This window comes from Sorex fumeus, unplaced genomic scaffold (assembly GCF_029834395.1).
Source record: "Sorex fumeus unplaced genomic scaffold, SorFum_2.1 ptg000014l, whole genome shotgun sequence".
Classification (NCBI taxonomy): Eukaryota; Metazoa; Chordata; class Mammalia; order Eulipotyphla; family Soricidae; genus Sorex; species Sorex fumeus.
In genome coordinates this window covers 27298252-27322422 of record NW_026606071.1, presented here as the reverse complement: position 1 = coordinate 27322422, position 24171 = coordinate 27298252, and the positions used below count along the sequence as shown (strand labels likewise).

At 37.4% G+C, this 24171-nt stretch overlaps 1 protein-coding gene across 14 annotated transcripts in view; it reads right to left on the bottom strand.

Annotated features, from left to right (window-relative positions):
* Window positions 1-24171, bottom strand: part of MAP2 (microtubule associated protein 2) — a 176245-nt gene that overhangs the window by 65388 nt on the left and 86686 nt on the right. For 13 of the 14 annotated variants that reach the window (XM_056111854.1, XM_056111842.1, XM_056111846.1 and 10 more), the window contains exon 3: window positions 23667-23951. In XM_056111854.1, the coding sequence (XP_055967829.1) occupies window positions 23667-23928 (262 nt within the window). In that variant the 5' untranslated portion in view covers window positions 23929-23951. Of the gene's footprint in view, window positions 1-16582; window positions 16759-23666; window positions 23952-24171 lie in introns of those variants that run through there. The other variant, XM_056111851.1, reaches the window with a different exon arrangement.

Here is a 24171-nt window from a genome sequence, read left to right as displayed (position 1 = left end):
TGGCCGACCCGAGTTCGATTCCTCCGCCCCTCCCGGAGAGCCCGGCAAGCTACCGAGAGTATCTCGCCCGCACGGCAGAGCCTGGCAAGCTCCCTGTGACGTATTCGATATGCCAAACACAGTAACAACAATTTAGTTTATGAAAATTAATAGTACTTACTTTAGATGAGAAATAAAAATTTGAATTTAATTGGTTTTGTAATATTAGAAAGAATTTTAAGTGTGCTTTAGTTTCACAGTTTAATAGGAACTGTGAATGAGCTATAATATATATGTAAATATATTAAAGTAAAGTAAAGGCCCTCCCGTTGACCGTCGATTTGCTCGAGCGGGCCCAGTAACGTCTCCATTGGAGACTTTGTTGTTACTGTGTCTGGCATATCGAATACTCTCGGTAGCTTGCTGGGCTCTCTGAGAGGGGCGGAGGAATCGAACTCGGGTCGGCCATGTTGGCCGCATGCAAGGCAGACGCCCTACCCGCTGTGCTATCGCTCCAGCTCCAAATATATTAACTATACATATATATTTAATGTATAGTAACTATACATATATATGTATAGTTACATATAACTATACATATATATTTATTTTCTTAATATTCATAAGAAAATAGTCTAAGCCAATTGGGAAAAGGGATCTTTCTTTTTCCTCAAAAATTTTAAAAGATTTTATGATGAGCTATTTTAGAATCAAATAGGCTGTGTGGGGGCCAAGTAAATGTCATATTAGCTTCAAATTTTTTGCAGAATAATATTGTCAAAACTTTTCAAATAGGAAATAACACACCTTTTAATATTAAATATTAATTTCACTGTGAAACTGAAGAAAACATGAACAGCAGTTTTATTCAGGTCTTTTCAACTTAAATATCTCCCTTTAAGAAAAGGTGATCATGCTGGAAGTAGACTATAGATCAAACATGATTGTCACTCATTGCCTCTTTTGCAAACCACAATACCCAATAAGTGAGAGAGAACAAAAGGGAATGCCCTGCCACAGAGGCAGGATGGGATGGGGGGGATGGGGGGTGGGAGGGATACTGGGATCTGTGGTGGTGGGAAATGGGCACTGGTGGAGGGATGGGTATTTGATCATTGTATAACTGAAACCCAAGCACAAAAATGTGTAAGTCTACAACTTTACCTCATAGTGTCTCACTAATAAAAATTAAAAAAAAATAAAAGTAGACAACTACAAAAAAAAACTTGAAAAGAAAAAGAAAAAAAAGAAAAGGTGATGAGGAACTGGGGAGACATTACAGCTATTAGGGTGCTTGTCTTAAATGTAGCAGACCAAGTTTGATCCCTGGCACCCCACAGGGTTTCCCAAGGCCTTCCAGGAATGATCCCTGATCACAAAGCCAGGAGTAAGTTCTAAGCACTGAAGGAAAGAAGGTAATTTGAGAGGGAGGGAGGGAGGAAAGGAGGGAGGAAGGTAGAAAAAGGAAGAAGAAAGAGGAGGAGGAGGAGGAGAAATCATTGGTGCATATAAAGCATCTCCTCCACAAGGAGACAGAGCCCCTCCCTGCCTGCCCCCCCCCCCCAAAAAAAGAGGGATTAATCAGCAAATCTAAGTCACACCCTTATCTCTCCTTCCTGGATCAGAAACAAATTCACTTAGGAAGTAGATGTGTGTGTGTGTGTGTGTGTGTGTGTGTGTGTGTGTGTGTGTGTGTTGCACACACACGCGCATGTGTATGTATGTGCCAAACACTAAAGAAAATTGAAGACAGTCACAAAAATCAGACCCTGAAAACAAAAGGGTTAGTATGTAAGTGCAATTATCTACCTACACATACACATGAAGCTACCGAGAGTATCTTGCCTGCACGGCAGAGCCTGGCAAGCTACCCGTGATGTATTCAATATGCCAAACACAGTAACAACAAAAGTCTCCAATAGAGACGGTACTGGGCCCGCCCGAGCAAATCGATGAACAATGAGAGGACAGTGACAGTGACAGTAACACATGAAGCAATTACAAAATTTATATATCAGGTATATAATTTACTCATTCACTCTACAAAAATCTTAAAAGCACATGCCATATACCCATTCATCCATTCATGATATCTTTTTACGTAGGAGATCACTGTCTCTTACAGTGTACATTATAGAAAGTGACTAGGTTTTAATTGAGAAATATGGCTACAAACTCCACACCCTGTGTCCTGGTTATTATATCCTAAGACTTAACTCAGACTCATTCTTCATTGCTTCATCAATAGAATGGGAATAAAGACAGTGACTGTCACATAGGCTGTTCTTAATTACATCATAAAGTATGTAACAGGCTTGAACTATCAAGGATCTCAAAAATGTCTATAAACAGTTCTTCACCAAAATATCTCTTCTTCCATGTTTGCTGTACATTATTTGAATTTTCTCCTTTTATATTTCTAATTTAAAGAAAGAACAATAGTGATATACACTAAAATTCAGTCTCACTAGGTGTTTATTATTGTGATTGTGAATATCAGGTAAAACAATTCATCTCTTATTTTTATTCATATCAAAAGAAGTAATTTTTCCCTCCTAGACAAAGCTAAAAGAGTTAGGGAAGGAAACGCTAACTTTGTGGTTTATTTATTTTCTGGCTTCATGCTCACTTCCCTAGCTGCATAGCTTCTGGGTTCCCATCTGCTCTAGATTCCTGCCAGAAAGTTCCAATACATGATCGTCTTCTAGAAAGTACTCCAAAAGGCCTGCTGATTTCTATCTACTCCTAATGACAACTAATGAGGAATATGAAAATTTGTTATGTTGTAAGAGATTTAATGACATTGAAATTTCCCACTGCTTATTTTTTCTGACATATTTTATTCCTCACTTTACACTCTAGCATTTGTTAATTTTTCCCAAACATTATACAAGTAAAATTATACAGTTTTTTACATGATAAATATAACTATAGGTTACGTATAAATTGGGAATTATCTATTAAACAATAATATATTTTTATTGAATAAATATCAATATATATCTACGTTATAAAGGTACTTTGATCTTCACAGATAAAAATCTGATATTCACATATATCAAAATTTTGAAAGTCTTAATTATCTGTGGAACCTCTAAAACTTTCTGGAACTGGATATATATTTGGGGGACATACTCTGCATTTCCAGGGACTATTCCTGGTTCTGAGCTTAGGGGTGACACCTGGTGGTGCTCAGGAAATCATAAACAAGCCCAGGGATTCGAACCAGGCATGCAAGGCAAATGCATTACCTCCTGCAGTATGAATTAATGCAAAACTGGACTTTTATTTTTATGTATTTTTATTTTTTTGGATCTTATCTGCTATGTTTAGGGCTCACTTGTGGCTCTGTGCTCAGGACTCCTATCTGTGCTTGGTTTAAATACAGAGCCAGGATTGAGTCAGGCTCAGCTGCAAGCAAGGCAAGTGCTTTAACTCTTGCACTGCCTCTTTAGTCTCCCAGAACTGGATATTTTTATTTTTTTCAATTATATTTATTTATTTACGTTTGCTTTTTGGGTCACACCTGGCGATGCATAGGGGTTACTCCTGGTTTATGCACTCAGGAATTTCTCCTGGTGGTGCTCGGGGGACCATATGGGATGCTGGGAATTGAACCTAGGTCGGCTGCGTGCAAGGCAAACGCCCTACCGCTGTGCTATTGCTCCAGCCCCGGCATTTTTATTTTTTAAGTTAAAAATTTTTAGTCATATAACATATCATATTCTCTCTTTTTATTAATGTTAATGTTTCAATATAATTAGCTAACGAATTTAGTAGTACTCACAATGTGGTGACAAATTTAAAACTGGTGTTTGAGTACTAAAGTGTTATTTATCAGAGGTGTCAGTATGGTAATGAGAATATAAGACCTAATGAAATGAATTATAACTGGGAATTAAAATGATAAGTATATCTACCCATAAGATTGTTGGAAAGAAAACAAAGCAATTTCTTTAAAACAAATGTGTCTGTCTTGACTGTTTTGGGTGACAGAGATGGAGTTAGTGTTCAGAAAAAAGTACTCAAGTAATCCTCAGCAGAAAACTGAAATTAGGAAAGAATTTTTTTTTTCTGAATCCGGAAACATACATTTGTTTAAAAAGATACAGGAGATAAATACTTGTAATAAAAAAATGAAGACTTTTTTTTTAATTCCACAGAAATCTACTTGATAATAAAAAAGTACATCATACTAAACTACCTATCTTTTACCTGAGTAGTGAATAAACAACTTTTTACACATGGTACTTTTATTGCTTTGAAATATTTTCAGGGGAAGGGTTAGGAGCGACATCCTGCCCTGCAGTGCTCAGGGCTTCCATCTGGCTCTGTGCTCAGGGAATGGAAGCGCTCAGGGGACCATATATAGTGCTAGAGATTGAACTGGGATCAGCAGGGTGCAAGGCATCTCCTTACCCCCGTACTTTCACTCCAGCCCCTATTGTCTGTCAGTAAAATTTAATCCACACAATACATTTTCCAGATAGGAAACCTAGTGGGTAAAGTTAACATATTGTCTATTGGATGCTCCTCTGACTTACATTAGCATAGTAAAAAATATTTTATCAGTCACTAAGCATGGCATCAGATAACCTAGAATCAAGTTCTGCCTTTATATCTTTGTAGCCACAAGTTAGTGACAATTTCTTTAACATTTAGAATCTTCAACTATAAAAGTGAGCATAAAAGTTGTGTTCATTTGTGGCTCGCTGTGACAACTAAATGAAGTAATAGGTAACAAGTTCTTATGTTAACTGCCTATCACTAATCATTCCTGCTCTATTGTTATTACTGAAGTTTATGATTGTTATTTGATAAATAGCATGCCAATAAAGTCTTGAAAGTTTTGACCATGCAATGGGAAGATTCTGTATTTTTTGTTGTTAGTCATCTCTTTACTAAATAATGAGTCACTACCTAACACTGTATTAGATGAATGCCACTTATTATTTAAACTAAGAAACTGAAATTTACTCTGCCACTGATTGTACCATGCTATTCAATATGTATACACTGCCACAGTTTCTATTCTTTTCCATGATGCTAAGCTCTTCTGGATGCTTCTGATCGTTCTCTCTAATCACATAAAAAATTGAAGACAGTCAGAGGCCTTGTTTTTTCAGATATATTTTCTGTTCAGTTATTCTGTTATATGAATATATCACTACTGTTTGGCTGATTGATACCCCCCCCCCCCCGCATAGAATAACTTTTTTTTCAGTAACCCTGAAAATTCTAATTTGCTTCTGAGCAGTAAATGACCTTGTTAGTATAGAGAGTCAGTTAGATTTTGAAGGTGCATGCTTTGGATTTTCATCACGATTAGCTGTGCTTTCATGAACACGCAATTAGAATGTGAACAAAAAAATACAAGCAAGTTGGTATATGCCAAAGAGCATATTTTTGTTGATTTCTTTCAGATTAAAAGGGAAGAGACACTGATAATAAATTGAATCAAAAGGAAAATAAAAGCCATGAATTGTTCCCGCTTTTAAGAAAAATGAACATAATAATGCTGTGTTAAAAGAGATGACAAGTAAGCCTACCATACACTTGTGAAGGAAGGAAAACAAAATAATTTTAGACAGAATGCTCCTGTCAAGAAAAGGTTTTTCTCAGTAGGGTACAGAATGGTTGCCTAGGAAACCAAAGCTAATTGCTACTGCTGTGGAAACTAGTCAACAAGGAGAGCACTGTGCAGTTCCAAGCACTCTGCTCAATAAATACAGGAGATAAATTCATAAAAACAGGGAAAGAAGAAAAGCTTCTTGCTTCTACTCTTCCCTTAATTTCAGGAGTGAATGGTTCCTCTGAAGCTATTTCCTGTAGTCAACTGGTAAAGGAAATTAAAAGAGCAGATTGTTTTATTTCCTTTATTTATCTTTCTCCTTGCCACCTTGTCATTGATTAAAGAGCCCAGTGTTGGCAAACCCCTCTCTAGTTAAACTCCATTTGATCGCAAAGAGTCACCCTGAATAAATACTGCAGCTTATGTCATTGTCATTGATTCGGCTTTGTTTTTCAAAGACTACATCTAGAGACTTACGGAATGAAACCCCAGGATATTTAGTGTATGGGAAATGAATCTGAGAAGTTATGAGCCTAGAAGCACTGAAGATGAGGACTCGTGACTGCACAAAGTTGGATTCTGATGAGGAGAGGAGAGGAGAGGAGTGGAGAGGAGAGGAGGGGAGGGGAGGGGAGGGGAGGGGAGGGGAGGAGAGGAGAGGGGAGGAGAGGAGAGGAGAGGAGAGGAGAGGAGAGGAGAGGAGAGGAGAGGAGGGGAGGGGAGGGGAGGGGAGGGGAGGGGAGGGGAGGAAGAGAGAGAGAGAGAGGAAAGGAAAGAGGGAGAGAGGAAAGGAGAGAGGGAGAGAGAGAGAAGTGTCTAAGTGTCTGCCATAGAAACAGGCTGGAAATGGGGAGGTAATGGGAGGAAAATTGGGAATACTGGTGCTGGAAAATGTACACTGGTGGAGGGATGGGTGTTGGAACACTGTATGACTGAAACTAAATCATAAACACTTTTGTAAGAGTCTATTTCACAGTGATTTAATAAATAATTGCTTCAAAAAAGTAAAAAAAAAGAGTTTACATCATGTCTGCCATAACAATTGGGAGTATACCTAGTTGTTTTGCAGGTTATAAAGGTGGGTGACATGTGGTGTTCCTACATTTAAAATGTACTCAAAATAAAGCAATTTCATTGAGAAACACATTGTGGTTTCTCCTTTAAACTATTTTCCTAGTTATGGCCACAGATTTGAGCTGGTCTACAGCTCATGTGGTCCTCTAAAATGCTTCTGCAACCTGGTTGAACCAGAGTTGGTAACATAATACATGACTACAGAAAAAATCCATCTCCACCACTTTCCATCCCTAGTTTAACTCACGTGTTCAAATCTACAATTTCTTTAGACCAACAACTTAACTTATTTATATGAAGTTTTTCAACAAAGTCAACTTTGCGTTTAAATTTAGTTAAGAGGTAAGGTGCAAAAGTAACAGTGGACGGGCACTACCGATTAACTATATTATACCGATTACTATATTACTGAGTTAAAAATAATTAGAAAAACAAGGTACAAATCACGATATTTAACTAAAAAAATGCCTTTAACTATAAGGATCCAACGCAATAGGGAAAAACAAAAGAATATTTAAGCAAAAGAAATCTTACGCATTTAAGCAAAAGATACATATTAAGCAAATATGTCTGTCTAGCCTTATATTTATAATGATTGGGATAAAGATTTTGTATTGATTGTGTTAAGGATTTACAATGTCACAATATGGGTATATTTCTATTGGTATGTATTGCTATGTCGCAAATAATAATGACCTAAGCCAGGTTGCAATCTACTGTTGATCTTTAATATGAGAATGGGAAATTTCTGTTTTTGCTTTGTCTTGGGGCAATACTCAAGCACTGCTTGAGGGAGAGTCCAACAGTGGGTTTGTGGGTTGCTCTTTGAGGTTCTTGCACATAGTGCCAATGATTTAACTCAGGTTTCTTGAACATAAAACAGGCACCTATTCTGTTCAGCTATCTCTGCAGTCTAAAGAATGAGAAGTTTATTGGAAATTTGTCCCTATGAAATTAATATACATAAACTGAATGCAACTATTAAGGCACTGAGGGAACTGGAATTGATTTTAGTTCTGTGAAGTGCTTGGTTTTGTACTTATCAAAACCATTACAGTTGTAGTGCTCCTTGTAGATTTGTGAGAAATTGGATTATCATTAGCATTCAATCTAAAACAAATCACACTGTTAAAGGAATGTAGCATGAAACATTATTAATAATATTGATAGCAAGAAGAAATCTCATAAAACTGTGTTTGAATAAACTCAGCCTCAGAATAACTATGGATGAACAAAATTGAAAATGTAGTGTAAGTGCAGGAAAGAAGTGTGTATGGTGTGTGTGTGTGCGTGTGTGTGTGTATGTGTATGTGTGTGTGTGCGTGCGCATGTGCGTGTGTGTGTGTGTGTTTACTAGCACTTTCAAGCATATGAAGCATCTCATGACTTTTAGAGATTCATTTTATATTGGAAATCTTAAATGGTGTGGGCACCAGAAGTAGAGCTAAGACTTTACATTAGTAAATTTATGCCTCTACAGATCCAAAATTTAGTAATGCCTGACACATAGGACGTGATAGAAAATTATTCTAGATTCAAAAAAAAAAACCACTGGAGAGATGAGACCACCAAGTAAAGGGTACTAGGAGAACCCGCTCGGGACAGGAGATGAGAGCTGAAAGTAGATTATAGACCAAACATGATGGCAAATTAACATCTCTATTGCAAACCACAACACCTGAAAAGAGAGAGAGCAGCAAAAAAAAAAAAAAAAAAAGAAGGAATACCCTGCCACAGAGGTGGGGCAGGGTGGATGGGACAGAGTAGGGGTGGTGGGAGGGATGGGTACTCAATCATTGTATGACTGAAACGTAAGCACAGAAGTTTGTAAGCCTGTAACTACCTCACAGTGATGCGCTAATTAAAAAAAAAAGAATGTTATTTTAAAATATAAGTTCTCCATATGCCAGTAATGGCCTATAAGGCAAAAAATTCTATTTGGCTCCTCTTTCTATTATTCTTTAAACATTTTTGTCAAAGTTTAGCCACAATATAAGAGAAATAAACACCTTTTTCAGGAGGTGGTAGGGAGGAGAAGAATTCCAAATAATAAAATTGATGATAGTTAAGACTCCTGAGTAATAAAATCTAGAGATTTTGCAAGGTAATATCTTTTAAGTAAAAAAAAAAGAAATGCTGTATATAGACAATGATTTATAATACAAACCTGAACTTAATGTTATAAAGTAATCCTTGCTTCAATTAAACTACACCAAAAAAAAGATAGAAAGAGAAAGAAAGAGAAAGGAAGGAAGGAAGGAAGGAAGGAAAGAAGGAAGGAAGGAAGGAAGGAAAGAAGGAAGGAAAAAAGAAAGGAAGAAAGAAACCAGGAAGATAGTCTAGCACTTATTGTACATGACTAGTATTTTCCTGACCCCAGTTCAATTCCAAGCATCATATGACCTCCCAAACACCACTAGATGGCCTGGTAGTAACTGGGTAAACACTTGGGTCCCAGCACTGAACCTCCAGCCCTGATGACAGAGCATGGCCAGAAGTGGCTCATGGGCTTCTGATCATAGTTTAGGAATCCTTCTGACCAAAAGAAGAAATATGCAGGGATCAGAGAGATATCTCAGAGGTTAGAGATGCATGTGTTATATGTAGCTAGGCTCTAAATTGTATCCCTAGCACCACATGGACTCCCAGAAACCCAGATATAGCTCTCAATGTTCCCAGGCACTGCAGGGTATAGTACTCATGGCCCCTCAGCACTGCAGGGTTATAGCATTGGACTCTCTGCCCTAATTCCCTTAGAATTGTTGCAGTGGTGCTGGAATTCCCTGGGGACTAACTGGGATCATACCCCAGATAAAAGCAAAATGAGTGTCAATCCCAAAGTTACTATTATTATTGTTTGGTTTGGGAGCCATGTCTTGTGATGCTTGGGGTAACTCGTGGCTCTGAGTTTAGGAATTAATCCATGTGGTTGATAACTGATGATAGTTAACACTCCATCTTATCAACTCCAAGTTGATAGAACAAAGATAATTGGGGTATCATATGGGATGGTGGGGAATCAAACCTGAGTTGGCTGCATGTAAGGCAAGTACCCTACTCACTTCACTATCAGCACCCCCCACCCCAGACCACCCACAAATTGCAATTTAGTTATTACTGTGAGGAAATAAAAAGCAAATACTTGAACATAAATGTTTTATTTCTTCAAGTAAAACACTACTATAGAATAAGTATGATTCTCTAGGTATTCTGGATTGCCTGATATATGCCTTCATTGACTATGCTATTGAATGAATCTCTTTCCAACCATGAGCTGCAAAAGGTTCATTATGTGAGACAAACAAGAACTGCAACTGCATGGCTATTTTCACAAATGTGTAAACTGCATACAAATTCTACTTTAGAAAAATCTTCTAAAATTAAATTGTACACTGATTTTTTACTTCAAAGCTGTGTATTACTACCTAGATTTCTTCTTTGTCTTCTGTATCCCACGCTTACCAAATATACCTTTAGAGATACTTACAAATTGTGGGTGCTATCTCTATCATATGTAAAACTGCCAAAGCATTTTTTATTTGAAGAGAATGAAGCTTCATATCAGAATGCAAATGACATTAGAGAGCATAAAATTATAAAATAAAATGTTAATATCTTTGTTTTATGTTAGGGGCCCAGTACAAAGAGAAAAATGTACTGATTTTGATGGTGCAGTGGAATTAAGAAAAACCAAGGACAGGCGTACCAGTTATCCAGATAGGAAAGCAACATTGGAAGATGTTAGATATCTGGGCATTGCAGTAAGGTTGAATTTAGCAATCTAGACATATGAAGTAGCAACAGATAAAAGGTGTTATGCAAATAAGCAATTAAGGTATTCAAGACGTCTAAGGTAGCAACATAAAAGGCAGTTGACTGAAGAAAATTTTAAAAAATGGGATAGAGGGACCAAATGAAAAGGTATTCAAGGACAGTTCTACGTATCACAACTTAGCTTTATTTTAGAATAGGTCCCAGGCAGGCAGATGCTATTGTTCACACCAAAAAATGTGTGTGTATATATATATGTTCTATATATAATTATATTTGGCATGAGAAATACAATCCTATGGAAGGGCTCTGTGGGACTTCCTTATCAAGATTCATAGATAGAACCTGAAAACTTCTTAGTTAAATGTGACAATGAACATTTATAATCAGGACTTTTTTCCAAAAATGAAATTACAATTTCATTATTTCATAGATGGCAGCCCTGATTACGAAGAGGTTAGCCAATTAATTTCCAATACCAAGAATGTATCTGAAAATAGCTTGGACTTTCTGATATACTTCATTCCCTTTGTTAGTTTGTTAGTTTTGGGGCCACACATGGGCAGTGTGTGTGGCTTACTTCTCAATATTTGCTTGGGGATTAAGCCTGGGTTGGTTGTAAGCAAAGCTAGTACTGTGTCTCTGGCCCTTTGCTGTTTTTTTTAATTCCTTCGACTCAAATTTTTCAGAGATCCTCCACCCCTCAAAGATGTCTTAATTGATTTTTGTTGTTCTGGTCTATTTTCCCAAGAAGAACTTTTCAACAAAAGTGAAAATGGAATTAAGGCAAGGAACTTGGTGGGATCTGTTCTATTTTTCTTGAATAAGTCTGAAATGCAAACTCAGGTATATATGTGACTTGATGTGACAGGAACAAGAAAAAATGTATGATTTTAATGCAATCATATAATTAAGGTGTCCTACCTAAAATCGTATAGAAAAGAAGAAACATGAATTTAATCAAGTATATTTTTTCAAAATTTTTTCTAAAAAGGCATATTTGGGGGCGGGAGAGATAGAACAGTTGGTGAGACACTTGCTTTGCATGGTGTACTTTGGTTGACCCTGGTTTAAACCCCAGAACTACATTCTGAGTACAGAACCAGGATCAACACTTGAGCATCACTGAGTGTGCCCCCTCCCACATAAGAAGCATTTTTGCTGTTTTTCTATATTAATTTTTCTATTGCTCTAATATAGTTTTTTTTTCATATCCAGGTATGTAAGGATAAGTTGAAACATCATTGTGTGGGCATAGGATATTCAGCATTTTTAGTTAGAAGGAAAAAGCCCTTATTAATTTTTAGATATACTTAAAAATTTTAAAAATCTTGCAGATTTTCATTTTTCAAAAACTAAATTCAACCTGATCAGGTGATGTTAGTCTTCAGATGCTAAACTATCAGCTCAATAGCCTAAGTTCACTGTTAAAGAATGAAATCCAATTCTTTAAAAGAAGAAGGAAAACCTGTGCCACCAAAACAGCCATGTTTTTATTTGGAATGTTGCATTTGTAATGTGTGTGTGTGTAAGTTACATGTGATGCACAAAGCACTTCAGGCACTAGTTTTACATTCAGCAGGAGGTTAGAGGGTGAGTGGGTCATTTGACCTATGACGTGATTTTTGAAAGTAGCAACTTTGTACTTCCTTCCAATTCAATTTTTAAAGAAAATTTCAATTATCTGTTTATTTGCTCACTGCAATGAAGACCGACAAGAATATGATAATGAGAAGGACATATTTGACATGTTTTCTGACATAGGTCAAGTGAATATACAATTATTTTGAGTAAAGATCTTTTTTCCTATGTCACTAAGTTTTAAGGAGATGGGGTTCATTTCAGTATTTCCAATGCTTTAAGCACAAATACAAATTTTTAAAGATAATAATATAAACTAAGAACCAATTTTCAAAAGAAAAAAATTTAATTTATAGAGGAGAAAACAATCTAATAAATTGGCTCATTTTAAGATTTTTCATAAAAGAGTAGGTGTTTATTACTATTGCTATTATAATTATAATTATGATTATTATTTTCCTTCCTGGATCAAAAGAAGGTCTTTATAATATTGACATAGTTAATGATTATAATTAGAAAATGTGAAGAAGCATGCCTTTCATTTTAACATGTTTCAAAGAAAAGAAAATTATCAATAATATGCTTTTATTATTTTATAAAATGTAACTTCTGAAGATTATCAATTGAAATCAAAACAGTTTTTCTGAAAGTAGTGAATAACCATTATTATTGTTAAATATGAACATGCTGTAATAATACCAAGAACTTATCCTTTGACAATCAGTTTACAGATGCAAAGATGAATGACAGGAAAAAGGAGGATTCTGAGGTCTTTCATTCAGGCTCACCTTCAAATTATGATATGTTACATCTCTGAAACAAGAGTGGTGAATTCATTTGGTCCGGGGCAGAAGTCACACCCAGTGGTGCCCATGGCTTACTCCTAGCTCTGGGCTCAGAGACCACTCCTGGCAGTGTTCACGGAACCACACAGGGTACTGTGGATTGAACCCTGCTTGTTAGAATACAACAAAAGCACTCTACCTTCTATACTATCTCTTTAGTTCCCAAGAGTAGTAAATTCTTTTAAAGAAGAAACCTAAGTTTATAATTCTGCATATTCACTTGTTTATTAACTTTTTAATTTGTCAGAAATAAAATTCACACATGCTGCTGTCACTGAATGGTAAGTAAGTAAGTAAGTAAGTAAGTAAAGGCCCTCCCGTTGATCATCAATTTGCTCGAGCGGGCCCAGTAAAGTCTCCATTGTGAGACTTGGTTGTTACTGTGTCTGGCATATCAAATACATCACGGGTAGCTTGCCAGGCTCTGCCGGGCGGGCGAGATACTCTCAGTAGCTTGCCGGGCTCTCCGAGAGGGGCGGAGGAATCGAACTCGGGTCGGCCATATTGGCTGCGTGCAAGGCAAACGCCCTACCGCTGTGCTACCGCTCCAGCTGAATGGTAAAACACTGAATGGTAAAACAATATTTTCCTTGAAATCAGAGTATCAATAATACTTGTATTTTAAAGTTTGGCTCGCAGGACATTTCAGTGGTAGTTCAATGATGGTCAACAACTATTCTGCACTCAATTTTGGAGGCATAAGAATAAAAAGAGTTTCCAATATATTTGTGCTTCTTGGCTGTTACATCATGGACATGCCTTAGAAAAAAACCTCATTTTTCATATTTTTCCAAGTTTTGTGATTTTCATAAACAAAAATGTATTTCTCAATTAGATGTCATATAGTTTTTGTAAGTCAAGAAGATTTTCTATTGGATGGAACAACTGTGCAAAGGTTAGGGCATTTGTCTTGAATGTGAAAAACCTGGGATTGATCTCTGGCACCCCATGTGGTCCTCCCAAGCCCACCAGGACTGATCTATGAGCTCAAAGGTAGAAGTTAAGCCCTGACCACCACCAGATGTGGCCCAAAACCAGAAATAAAAGGATAAAGATTCTAACTCTTCACTCCATTTCAAAATGTATCATCCACTATATCCTTTCATAAATACTCCTTCAGTACAATACTTCAGAGTTCCTATTCAATTCCCTTCTATTATAGCCAAAACTTACATAGTCTTAACTTTGAATCTAGTCACTTCTCAGATTCTCATTTTTTCATCTTAATTACCATAATTTCTTTCAGCACAATCCTATGCACAGAGCCTGCTTGCTATCGACCCCAAACTATCCTGCCCTAAAAGTAACAATTTTAATAAAATGTCTCATAGGACCCTCTGTTATGTTGTATCCTTCAAACTGATATAATGTTATCAATTATACTTCAATAAAAATGATTCATATAATTAATGCTATTTGCCAGGTAATAACCTCAGCACACTGAGGTATTCAGAAGAGAAAGTGATTCATTTGAGAAAAGAAAATCAGCATCAGATCTGGACCTTGATCAATGACTTCTCATAACCTCTCTTGTAGGGTACATAAACTTTCAGAAAACATTTCCAGTCATTTGTTCCACCATACTGCATGCGTACAAAACAATAGATTGGTTGGGTAAAATATAAGATCCTTAGTTTTAAGGTCTGACCACTCATGCTGGGGTCACCTAAGCAAGAATTAGGCAAGAAATAGAGGTGTCATTCATAGCTAAACACCACTTTGTCCTGGGTTTCTAAACAGAAAATGTAAACTGAAATCCTGTTTGGTTTTCAGGCTCCACAAGCTCAATTATCTCACTAAAGATGATATTTTCTCTTGACCCCTGAGTCCTGCCTTATTATTCATTTTATTGAACATGTCTTTAAAATTTCAGTATTGCTAAAAACAGTTTTAGACACAGAGATGTTACCCTTCATTTCTACAGTCTAATGTCCACCTAGAATTTGTATATATTTTTTATTGGTTGTAACCAGAGCTTAAGACATATGCTTTCCTCTTTCTCTGCTCAGGAGTTGGGCTGGGATTTGAATTTGTGCTTTGTGAGTATTGCTGAATAATGACTCACTAAGACAAGCCCCACAATGAGGAGGCAGCAAGCAGTTCAGTGTCCTGTTCCCCTCAGGACTCATGATGCCAAGTCAGATCATGTTTAAACTACCAGGTCTGCAATGCAGCACCAGTTGTTCTGTTCATCTGCTCCCTGATATGAATTTCCAGACTCCCCTGACAGTCATAACACGTGCTTTATGCAATGTGCTAAGGAGCAGTGAAGTGTGAGGGTATGAGAGCATTAGGAAAAGGCTTGATACCCTAAAGCAGAAATGAGTCACTGCAGCTCAGAAGCTTACAGTGGAAAAGGAAGGACTGATGATGGCCAGGTTCTCCCCATTCTACTAATGTCCAACAGCAGTACAATCAAACCCAGAGCCAACCCCGAAGGTCCTATTTGCCTACTTGGCACGTAGTAGCAGATATTTATATAAGATACAGAGGAGAATCACATCAATATATGTGTGTGTGTACATGTATATATATATCACTTTTGGAAAAAACATTAAACATTGATGATAATTGTCTCTAATTTCTACTAATGTTTTTTTCTCATCTTTTTCCTTTTTATTGTTTGTTAGAAGTCTTAGAAATAGAACAAGAGACAGATTATGTCCATACAAAATGCTAATCAAAACAAAGCCTTTGGTAGTCCAGAACTGGCTTCCATGACTGATTATTTTCATCTGTTTGATACAAAAAAAAAGGATTGCATAAATTATCATTCTTCTTTAAATGGAGATTCAAAAAAACTCAAAAATTGGAACATGCTAAATGAAAACGATAATGACAAAACGTGACAAAAAATTAGGAGAAAATGTGATAAGGTCTTAAAAAATGCAGGACCAAAAGGAAGTACCAAGTTAAAAAAATAAAATGCAAATTAAAATATCAAATTATGTTTATATTTAAAAATAAATCAGTCTGACATATTTTTACAAGTAGGTCTGAATTTTCTTAGCTCAAATCTGTTGCAATGATTAACATTCAAATTCATTTTTTAAAGTGCTAGAAAACCAAAAACACTGAATGATCAACAGCCTGCTTTTTAAAAAAAAAAATAGTTTTGCTGTGGTTCTGACACTTCGTACAAAACAAGACAATGAAGAAACAAGACCGATTTCCAGAAGTGAATGGAAGGAATTTTCTGGAAGATATACACAGGGAAAATGTGCATGCAAATTTCTCTTATTTTTAAAATATATTGTATTTCACAGAGCCTTGTTCTTCACAATCTGAAGTGCTTGAGAAATTAAAGTCCCAAGAAATAAAATGTTTAAATTTGTTGAGTCATTTAGTTTGATTATAACAAGACTAAAGAAACCAAGTTTTTCTTATATGTTGAGTCGGAATTTCTGGCTTAAGACAATTTCATACTCCATTAAGATACTGGCTAAAAAAACAAAGATACGAGGTCGATTTTTCTAAGACCTATTCTAATATTCACATTTAAATGAACAACTTTATCTGGTGCCTGTCTTTTTCTTCAGTATGTAAAACAATCAAAGTTCTAGCTTGCATTACGTGCTTTATAGAAAGTAAGATAGGCACTTCTTTATTATAATGTCCACGTAAGCTAGTCCTCAATTACCTTCAGATCCTTCTATTTACCAACAAGACAAACCACATATTATGACTGACGCTAATACCCACAACTGCTTTAAATGGTATCAAGACTACACAGGACAAAGCAAACGTGACAAATACAAACCTCGTGGAATTGCCTTTTCTATCAATTCTTGTCTTTCTCACTCTTTCTAGCCTCAGATGCTTAACCTTTGGAAGGAAAACACTGAAAATATTCCCATTTTCTGTCCTCATCCATCGGCGCTGAAGGCCCAGATGCTTTGCAGAGGCTGTATGCTTTTCTGCAGATCCACCCTTGAATGCTAAATAACTCCGCTTTGCACACTCCTTCTCTCTGCGGAGCTCAGTGAAATGGCAGCCAGAGCAATGAGTGGTTGGCATGGCAACAAGGAAAAGGAAAATCTGCAATCTCTTGTATTGTGAGGCCAGCCTGCTTATTGCTTTGGGGGGGTGGCATGGATGGCTTTAGTCATTTTGCAGGAAAAATGACTGTATTATTTTATTCCATGTATGATATTATAATATTATATATTATATTTTAAATGAGATGGTGACTCTTCCTTGTAAATCTCAATAGAAGGACGGAGGCAGGAGACACATAAGAAAAGACTGGTTTGATTTTTTTTCTAAGATTAAAAAGAGAGACATAGAAGTTTAGAGACTTAAACAGCTTTCTGTGCATGAATGACAAACATTTCCCTCCATTTTTTTTTTCAGCTTACAGTTACAGTATCAATGACGATAAACAGGTATGTTCATCTGACTCTGTTCATCACTTGGCAGCTTAAATTTTATGCATGTGATAAAGACCAAGAGAGCTTTTGGAAGATGCAGCAATTGCCTACCGGAGAAAGATGACAATATATGTAATCTGGAAAAGCTTGTAGAGATCTCTCTGCTTTGGTAAGAGCTGATCTTGAGAGAACCCCCCCAAAATATTAGGTAAACACAGTAACCCTGGGGAGCTAATTTGCAGAAACTTGATATTCACTTGATTTTAAAAATTTAATTCAAGAGCTGATACTGACCTTTTATGGTCATCAAGTCCCCTTGCAATCTCACTAGGATTTCTTAGCAATGTTCAAGCATTACCTTTGGAGAATCAAATCATAAAAGCAAGACTTTAAATATGTCAGTGCTCTGGCTCCATAAACTTGTCAGAGCAGTTTCATTTTAATTCCTCCACTTGTCCTGAAAACAGGCAATAAACTTGTGATTGTTTGTGATACTTTAGTATAGAACCATGTGGCAACTTTTCGATAAACTGATTAGTTTGGCCTTGACTGATTGTTGCTGTACTCGATTGGCTACGCTGACTCAGCCGGCACTGGGGCATGGAGGGAGCACTGGTCTTGAGGCAGGGGCTCTGCATTCTGGGAGCAGTGTCGGATCTTGGATGAATGATTGATCCCAGGAAAAGGAAAAGTTACCTTCTGGTCGTTTCCAACTTTCTATTATATTATCTGTACCTATGACAGAGTTAATAGATTGCATCACTATTTCTAATAAAAAATAATTCTTGAACTTTTCTATCAAATTTATCTTGAAACCCTCCCACCACTACCAATAAAATACTCTCATCAGAGTTTGAACACTCTCAAAACTAATAGCAGGTTTATAAAGAAACCATAGTCTTTATAGGAAAGGTCCCAGGCTACCTCTCAGAGCTGGAATAGTTGTAACGAAGTTAAGAGTTGCACTGGGTTCATAAGCACTTCACTCACAGTAGCTACCTGAATGGATGCAGTGAAATAAAAGATGTGGGAATGGTTTACAAATGAAAGGGAATGATCAAAGTGTGCACTGCTACAAAAATGTCCAAGTTATAGCTTTAAAAGTGTTCAATATTAGCTCAATAAGCAATCACTGATAGATTAATAAAAATTCAATAGCACTTTTCTATAGGTGGTAAGCAATTGATAGCAAAATTATATTTTTAATTGTATGAAACAGAAACAGAACTGTTAATAGCGGCAAATTCCAATTTCTACTATTAGAAGAACATGCCCAAAATGATCCTTTCCATAAAGAGTACAAAGTTGATATCTTAGGTAACAAGATACCATATTAAGTAAAAATGAGCTACATTGCTAATTTACATGCACAATGATTATAGAAACCATTTGTTTTCCATGTCCTTAAAATGTCATTTTAAAGGTTACATTTTTATTCCCCACTTTCTAAAATAACTTTCCATGGGCTGGAGTGATAGTACAGCAGGTAGGGTGCTTGCTATGAAGACAGCCAATCTGAGTTTGATCCCCAGCATCCTATATTGTCTTCCGAGCACTGCCAGGAATGATCTTTGAGTGCAAAGCAAGGAGTAAGCCCTGAGCGTCACTTTCTGTGGTCCCAAAATAACAATAACAAAATAAAATAATTATTTTCCACTCAAAATTTTAAAATTTTTGTTTATCATTGCTTCTGCATTTTTATAAGCATGATGATGTAATGTGGCTATGAATTCTAATGTGAGTTCGCCTCTTGATCTCAGATAAAAACAAAGATAAGGCTCCTAGTTTTCAGTAAGATTTGTTCTCCATGTATACTAACCTTCACTCTTTCTTTCATAAAGGTATAAAAAAGAGGAAGGGTTTATGACAAAGCACCACCCCCCTTATGCATTAGAAAATAATGTAAAAGGACTTTTTAAATCTTATAAAAATAACTCTTCTAAATAGTTAGAATCTCAATGGTTTCTCCTTTCTTTCTTTTTCTTTTTTTTTTCTCAGGCTTTTGTGGCATGACTTATAAAAATGGACATTGTAGTGAGTAAATAGAAGGAAAAAAACAAAAAGTCAAAAATTATACTAGAGAGGAGCAAGAAACTTCTATCAACTGCTTTTTGACTTAGCTTTAAATTATGAGAAAAGGAACAAAATCTAGAAAAGGAAGCTGGAAATGTATACACCTAAAAATATGGTTAACTTTGAGCATCCTTTGCCTCTTCCACCTGGTCTCAGCTCAAAGATTACAAATAAAGGGAAGGGGTGCAAGATATTAATAGAAACTTCAAAGAGATGCAGATGGGAAAAAGTAATATGAAAAAATGCTTTGCATCACTTATCATCTGGGAAATGCAAATCAAAACAACAATGAGATCATCTTACACCAGTGAGACTCACCCACATCACAAAGTACAAAACCAGCGTTGACAAGATGTGGGGAGAAAAATACCCTCATCTATTGCTAGTGGGAATGTCAACTGGTGTAGCTTTTTTGGAAATCAGTATTGACACTTCACCAAAAAAAAAAAAACACTAGGAATGGAACTTTCATATGATAGAGTAATTTCACTTTTGGGCATCTACCCAAAGGGTCGAAAATGAATTCAGAAAAGACATATGCCCTTCTATGTTCTTTGTGGCACTATTCATGATAGCCAAAAGTGGAAAACCAACCAAATGTAAAAGAACAGATGACTTGATGGTATGTATATACAATGATGATATGTATATACCAGGAAATCTTATTCAGCTTTAAGACAGGTTGGTTGGAGGGAAAGTAAGGAGGAAGTGGCCACCGTGGAAGGGATTGGTGTTGGGACATTGTATGACTGAAACAATAATAAATAATAATAAACAATAATAAATAATTGCATGTCATGATGCATAATAAATAAAACAGAAAGAAAATATATGGAATCATGGAATTCGCTGGTGTGTGAATGAATAAGGAGAGTATTGTGCTGAATGAAATTAGTCAGAAGAGGAGGTACAGACAATGGTCCCTCTCACATGCAGAATGTAAAGAATCATATTGCAGGAATATAGAAGTCCCAAAGATATGAGAAGCTGAGGACTGATCTTCAGCAGGAGAGGAGTGGCAGCAGGACATGGGGACAGGGATGACCATACTCTGGGGAGAGTGTGGTGCTGGAATATTTTATATAAGAAACCTGACCTAAATGAATAGTTTTTTCTTTTTAAACATTTATTGATGGAGAATGTCATTTGAAGAATGCAGTTCCACACTTTCTGTAAGCAGCACTTAACTGTTATATATTCGAATAGTTTGTTGTTGTTGCTGTTGTTTTTGATTTCTGGGTCATACCCGGTGAAGCACATGGGTTACTCCTGGCTCTACACTCAGGAATTACTCCTGGCAGTGCTTGGGGGACCATATAGGATGCCAGGGATTGAACCCTGGTCAGCCGCTTATGAGGCAAATGCCCTACCCGCTGTACTAATGCTCTGGCCCCTAAATTAAGTTTTATAAACTGCTTTGTCTAAAACAAAATGCCCACAAGATCAAAAGACAGGATTGTGGTGGACTTGCATATTTTGCAATTAAATGTTATTAAAGCCCATAAATGAGAGTGCATATTGGAAAGGGGATATGAAGGAGAATGAGAAAAGGCTCTTTGTTGAAATAATGATGAAGGAAAGAGGAGGAAGATTTAATCACGGTGCTTCATTTGTTCATAGAGAAGGAAGAAAAAAACCATGTTGGAGACAAGATTCATTTCTACCAATGAAGAAGGAAATATGTACACACACACACACACATACACACACACACATATATTTATTTGTTTTGTTTTAGAGCCACACCTGGTGGTTTTGGTTTTCAGGTCTTATTCCTGGCGGGCTGGAGAGATAGCACAGCGGGTAGGGCGTTCGCCTTACAAGCGGCCAACATGGCCATGGCCGACCCGAGTTCGATTCCTCCGCCCCTCTCAGAGAGCCCGGCAAGCTACCGAGAGTATTCGATATGCCAGACACAGTAACAACAAAGTCTCCAATGGAGACGTTACTGGGCCCGCTCGAGCAAATCGACGATCAACGGGAGGGCCTTTATTTATTTATTTATTTTATTCCTGGCTCTCAGCCTAGGGATCATATTTGGTGGTTCTCAAGGGACCATTTGAGATGCTGGGATTGAACCTTAGTCAGCCATGTACAATGCAAGTACCCTGCCCACTGTGCTATCTTCCTGGCCCTAGAGGAGAGAACTGCAACAAAGAAGGAAAGAAGAAAGATCTTTGTATTCAGCTAGTAATAACTTAGTTATAAACATAGAGTAGATAAGATCTGTCTCTGAGAAATGCTTCATGTTGCCAGTATTTTAAGACATATGTGATAGGAGAAAAAGAATATGGGGATATATTTTATGTGACGTATAAGTAATTTGACTATTATAAAATCATGGCCCCAATTAAAAATAAGGCCAGATAGATGGCTCAGTGAGCTGAGCACATGCTTTGACTACAGAAGGTCCATGCACAAATCCTGGCTTTGCACAATCCCCACAAGCAACCTCAGAATCAACTGCCTAGCACCAAGCCTAGAGTAAACTCTGAGCACTGCCTGGTGTGTGCCCCCCCCCCCCCGAAAACAACAACAGCAACAAAAAGAATAAAATAATCATCTAAACTGTTAAGGTCAATTTATGCTGATAGTTTATATTATAAAAAGAAAGAGTTTTTGGTTTTTTGCCTGGTTCAACCTTTATGAAAAACAGTATGGAGATATCTCAGTAAGCTATAATAAGGTTCCATATGACCCAGAAATTCCACTTTTGGATACAAGACACAAAAACATTAAGAAAGGTATCTGCACATCATTATTCAGTACAACATTTTGTACAATAGCTAATATCTGGAGTTAACCCAGGTATCTAATGATAGATAAGTGGATAGTGAAAATGTGGCACATATACACAATGGAATATTACACAGCTGTAAGGAAAGATGAAATAATACAATTTGCTACAATATGAAAGGAACTGGAAGACATCATGTTAAATGAATTAAGCCACAAAGGCAAATGATGTCATTTATATGTGGTATATAGAATAACTGGACCAGGGAATACATTGTTTTAAATAAGGGAGGGTACCCCAGAATAAAGGGAGAAAAAGAGCAGAGACAGAAAGAAAGAAATTTATGGTGGGGGGAGGGGAGATAGACAGGAAACAATGAGAAACAGGGGTTAAGGGTATCTGAGTACTTTGGTGGTCTAATGGTGTAGTATAGCTAAATATCCAAACCATGGCATTAAAAACACTGAAAACAAGAGATCCAGACTTCAAGAACCAAACCATAAAATGTGCCTATCAATGCGGCAGTTTGACTGGTGTGGGGAGTGGGAGTGGAGGTGGGAGGGGACCTGGAATCCTGGTAGAGGGAAGAAGACCCTGGTGGTAGCACTGGCATTGTGTTTAAAACCCAACTATGAACAACTTTGTAAACATAGCGCTCTAATGATTATTTTAAGAGAAATCTATCTGTGTGCTGAAAGTAGACTAAGGACCAAACACGGTGGCCTCTTCAGTATCTGTATCACAACCCACAAGGCCCAAAAGTAGAGAGAGAGTAAGAAGGAAGGTGCCTGCTACAGAGGCAGGGGGTGAGGTGGGGTGGGGTGCGGTGGGAGGGATACTGGGGACATTGGTGGTGGAAAACGTGCAATGGTGGAGGGATGGGTGTTCAATTACTGTATGACTGAAACTCAGTCATGAAAGTTTTGTGACTATCTCACAGTGATTCAATAAAAAATTAAATATATATAAAAATAAAATTAAAAGAACTAGCTAGTCAAAAGGGGAGAAAAAGAGAAATCTATCTAAGATGATATGAAATAGTTTCTGTAACTCTATGTGCGTGTGTGTGTGTGTGTGTGTGTGTGTGTGTGTGTGTTTTATTTCTCTCCGTTTTCTTTTCAAAGTTTGGGAGATAAACCCTACACCACCTTCTGGGCTCAAAAGTTAAAACAATTGCAATCAATCGATCAATTAAAAAATCAGATTTAAGTACAACAGCATTCAAGAGAATTAAGAAGAAACTATGTAATAATGCCATTTGCCTGTTATTGAAATCTAGTGAGGTCATATTGAAAAAATGGGCCAGAGAGGCAGTATAGAAGTATAGGGCACTTACCTTGCATGCAGCTGACCTGTATTTGATCCCTGGCAGCATATATTGTCCCTTGAGCACTGCCAGAAGGGACCCTTGAGCACAGAGCTAGGAATTCACCCTTAGCACAAAAACATATAAAGAGAAGGAGGGAGGGAGGGAAGGAGGGAGGGAAGAAGGAAGGGAAGGAGGGAGACTATAGTTGGGAGAATGTCAGTGCTCTTCTCCTGCCTTTTAGCTCCTCTGGGTCTGTTTTGCCTGACTGGCTAGAATCTCAGTCCATGCCCCAGTGAGAAAGCTGCTGCACTGCAAAGCAAAAAGCAAGTATTGGGTGCGATAAACCCTTAGTTACCTGCTGTCTCCCTGTCAGCCGAGGTCAGCTCTCCGTTGATCCCGTTCTCTTTGGTATCTGAATAGGTGCCCCGGGACCCACGTTCTCCAAAGGCGCCCTCTTCATCCTCCCGGTATGGAAATCCATTGGCACTGCGGACAAGCCCGGCCCCTGCCCCGCCTTGATCCTTAATCTCGGGTGAGTGTGGGTGGGCAGGTGCCTCCGTCAGCTGAGCTGAGGTCCAGTGAGGCACCTTCGCTTCATCTTTCCGATCATCTGCCATTCTTCAAAGCCCTGTGAGCTCTTCTGTGATTGGAAGAGGAAAAAGAGTAGTTGTCAATTTGGGGAAATCAGATCTGATATTAGAAGTTCTCAGTAAGGGCAAATTTACTTCACACTCAGTTGGAAGCTATGAACTAAAAGTATGTCTCAGTGTGTAAAGCTCAGACCTCACAGGGAACAGTTCTGGTTTCAAATTCTGGTCTTACAGTGCCTTGCCATATAGCCATCTATGGCCCAGGGGCTC